Source organism: Callorhinus ursinus, unplaced genomic scaffold (genome assembly GCF_003265705.2).
Source record: "Callorhinus ursinus isolate GAN/ISIS: 27379988/994484 unplaced genomic scaffold, GSC_fseal_2.0 scaffold43, whole genome shotgun sequence".
Lineage (NCBI taxonomy): Eukaryota > Metazoa > Chordata > Mammalia > Carnivora > Otariidae > Callorhinus > Callorhinus ursinus.
Genome location: NW_027397105.1, coordinates 270,494 through 274,301, shown reverse-complemented (window position 1 = coordinate 274,301; position 3,808 = coordinate 270,494). Strand labels below are relative to the sequence as shown.

The window sequence follows — 3,808 nt, the reverse complement described above, 5'->3', positions numbered from 1 at the left end:
GGGGGTGGTCATGGTCAGTGTGGTAGGGGGTGTGGTCATCGTCAGGCTCCTGTCTTGGTTTTGTTGTCAGGGCTCTGCTCTCCTCTTGCTGATGCTCACCTGTAATTTCATGGACATCCCGTTTTCTTAGAAGCCATGTTTGTTTAACGTGGAGATCACTGTAATGTATGGGATGCCTGTCAGGAAAGGGTATATTACACTCACTCCTTTTCTGACCGTGCAGCAGGGTTCTCTCCTTCTGCCAATGGGATTATAATAATAAAACACACAAAAATAGTGTTTAGAATTAGAAGAACATCACCCATCAGTACAACCTTAAGGAACGGTTTGAAGAGGAGTTTAAGGTGTGATGGGTGTGGTGCGCCAAAAAGTGAATTAATATATGTAATTATGTGTGTATAAATGATATAAGTCAATATAGTCATGTATCACTGCCGTCTCCACCTAGTCACACCTGTTATTCTCTTTGGGAGAAATCTTGGCCCCACCTGCTGCTTAGCTTGTTTTTCTCCCTCTGGCAAGGGGGGGGCGGATTGGGCTTACTTAAAGGAAGTCGTGGTAGAACCAAGATTCAACATTGTGTTTAATATGCATTTGTGACTTAGTTTGTGTCACCCACCCTAGTTTTTACTTTGTACATTACCTTTTCTGGTATTTGTTATGTGAGTCCACTTACACATGCACCAAAAGCACATTAAAACTTGGTCATATGTTAGTCATTTTTTATTTTTTTTAAGTAAGCTCTACACCCAATGTGGGGCTCGAACTCACAATCCTGAGATCAGGAGTTGCGCGTTCTACCAACGGAGCTGGCCAGGTCCCCCTAGTAATTTTTTCCTATCATTCATTTCTGTGTAGACAAAGCTGAGTTTCATATCTTGCTTAGTCCAACTAGAGAATTAAAAAAAAAAAAATCAAAACTAAATTATTTTGGTAAAGTTTATATCATGTGTAAGTATATAATGTGATGTAAGTTTTGGACTTATTCCTCTCTTCCGCAATGGACAATTTTATAAATTCCCAAAGAGCCTATTTTTGTCTAGCATGTTATATTGACCTGTTTATTCTGATATGCATCTCACTTTAATTACTCCATCATGAAGATTAGGAACTTTTCCTGTTTCATTTGAGCCCATTATAACCCTGGTATCAAAATCTGACAGCATGGAAACAGCCTGGGCCAGAGAGGTGGTGGTGGAGTGGGCAGAATGGGCGAAGGGGGTGGGAGGCGCAGGCTTCCAGTTACATAGAAGGAATAAGTCACGGGAATAAAAGGCACAGCGTAGGGAATATAGTCAGTGGTATCGTGACTGCGTTGTGTGGTGACAGACGGCAGCTCCATGTGTGGTGAGCATCGTATAAGGTATGGAGAGGTCGCATCACTGTGTCGCACATGTGAAACCAATGGAACATTGTCACCTTGACTCAAAACATTTACTAAAAAAAGAAAAACACTTTGGACCAGTCCCAGCATAGATGCTGGTATCCTCAGTAAAATCTTAGCAAGTTGAAACCTGCAGAATAGTAAATGACCAGTGGGTTCTACTTAGGGATGCTGAGGTGATGTACTCCGGTTACTGCTAGTACTGTACGTTAATACTAAGTTAAAGAAGAAACAGCCCCATGTTACTGTGGGCAGTGATAATATACATGTATGCCAAGAGGCATTTGAAAAAATCCAACTTTCATTCTTGTAAAGTTTTAAAAACGAAACAGCAAAAACAGTAAACCAATTTAGAGCCGTAGGAAAAGAACAAAATTGCTTTAATGTGTAAATAATAGTTGTTGAAAATCAGTAGTAATTATATGTATAGTCAAGTCAGGAAGAGTAAAAAGGTGTATACCGCCATTGTTGTTCATATCTTTAATAACATTCTAGCCAGTACAGGAAAATAAGACAAAAAGCAAGACACAAATAATGGAAACAAAGAAATCAAATGATGTGTTATCAAAGGCAGATCTCCTTTAAAAATCCAGGAAAATCAACTGAAAGTTAGAAACGAGGGCTGAGTATCTGAATATAATATTTAAAAATTGATGATTTTATCTAATAAATGAGTTAAGAAAAAAATATTTTAAAAAGTAAATGACAGGAACAGCATGTTATTTATTTGTAATTAGTGTATAAAATAAAACTCACCTCACTAATAATTTAACAGTTAATTTTTGTTTACCAGATCAGAATACAAAATACTGTTTGGAGCTGTAGTGAGTTTAAAACAGCTCTAAGTAGGGACTTTACTAAATAGAATTTAGCACATATCTGCAGTAACATATTTTAAACTCTGGGATGCATTCTGCGTCTATATAAACAATTAGTTAAAACAAACACCTGCTTCCACATTCTTCATTTCCATGGAAGATCATGAGAGGACTTCCTGCTTTAGCGGGCACCTAAGCACTGGCCGGACCTGGTGCAAAGGCTTCACTGCTGATTGAAAACTCAATTTGACCAAATTGGTCATAGCTTTTTTTTTTTTTTTTAACATGAAAGCATTAAGGGCACAGAGTTTGGCTTTTCTTCCGTGCTGGTGTCTCAGCTTTGTATGCAAAAGTTGGCTTCCAGCTTAAGTAAATGATGAGACTTTGGGTGCTATAAATATCAGGTGCCTTTGGCCCTGAAGCCCCCACCATTCTGTAACTTGTGAGTGTAGAGCTTATCAAGGAAATTGGGTGGGTGGAGGGGACATTACGTGGTTCAGTGGGTGTGTTGTCCCAAGCTTCATGTGATGGTATATGTTACCGCATCTCATTTCTTTGTCAGGTTGTTTCCTTTTGTCCTTTGAAAGCTGGAGGAATGCAATGAAGCCAAACCACTGGTCAGCAGAGGAAAGAGAGAGTGTTTCCACTGGCTTTGGTTCCAGCGCCTTTAGAACTACCTGCCTTCTGGGTGGGTGGTCAGCAGCCATCCGTCTCGAGCCTCAATACCTTTCCCTTTTTCCTTTCTTTCTTGTAATTTATTTTTATTTCTGTTTTATTTTTTATTATATTTTTACAATTTTTAAAAGATTTTATTTATTTATTTGACAAGAGACACAGCGAGAGAGGGAACACAAGCAGGGGGAGTGGGAGAGGGAGAAGCAGGCTTCCCGCTGAGCAGGGAGCCCGACGCGGGGCTCGATCCCAGGACCCTGGGACCATGACCTGAGCCGAAGACAGACGCCTAACGACTGAGCCACCCAGGTGCCCCTCTGTTTTTTTTTTTATTTTGGAAATTTTCTTCCATTTTTTTTTTTGAGAGATCTGTTTCCCCCCCCCCCCATTGGAAATAGTTTACATGTAGGACTGTCACACATTTTATCTGGGCTTCATGGAACACTTGTCTTAGCACTGAAAAGCTAGTAGAGATTTTAAAGCACGTGTGTGCACTCACACCATCAGCTTTTACTCCTGAATATTTTTTAAAAGACTCCCTACCATTAAGTTCTCCCTTTTTCCTCTTTGCCTGAAATAAAGCTTTTCTCAGTCATAAAAACAAGTATTACAGAAAATTTAGGGGTTTAATTATTAATAGTTTCTTTGGAATCCTTTTTGGTGCTGTATAGCCAACTTAGAAGTTTATGTGTATGTACCACAGATGACGGAATGGGGCTCTCAGTTGGGGTTATTTTAGTTTCTTAGTAGATACTCAAGGGGAGTGAAACACTTGATAAGGAAATGCTGTTACGGATGGGTCCGAAGCCAAGCCGTGAGTTAGGGCTTGATCACCTTCCCATCCAGGGTCCACCAATACCTGGCTTCTGGAGCCTGGGGAAAAGATGGATTATTTAATGAAATGCCCTGGAACAACTGACAAGTCCTGTTTGGG

General features: G+C 39.9%; 1 protein-coding gene across 5 annotated transcripts in view; it reads left to right on the top strand.

Annotated features, from left to right (window-relative positions):
• The window catches only part of UBE2G1 (ubiquitin conjugating enzyme E2 G1), a 100,390-nt gene that overhangs the window by 53,336 nt on the left and 43,246 nt on the right, over positions 1-3,808 (top strand). For 3 of the 5 annotated variants that reach the window (XM_073881518.1, XM_073881515.1, XM_073881517.1), the window contains exon 2: positions 2,765-2,890. The exons of the other annotated variants lie outside the window; for them this stretch is intronic. In XM_073881518.1, the coding sequence (XP_073737619.1) occupies positions 2,765-2,890 (126 nt within the window). The remainder of the gene's footprint in view (positions 1-2,764; positions 2,891-3,808) is intronic. 5 annotated transcript variants of the gene reach the window in all.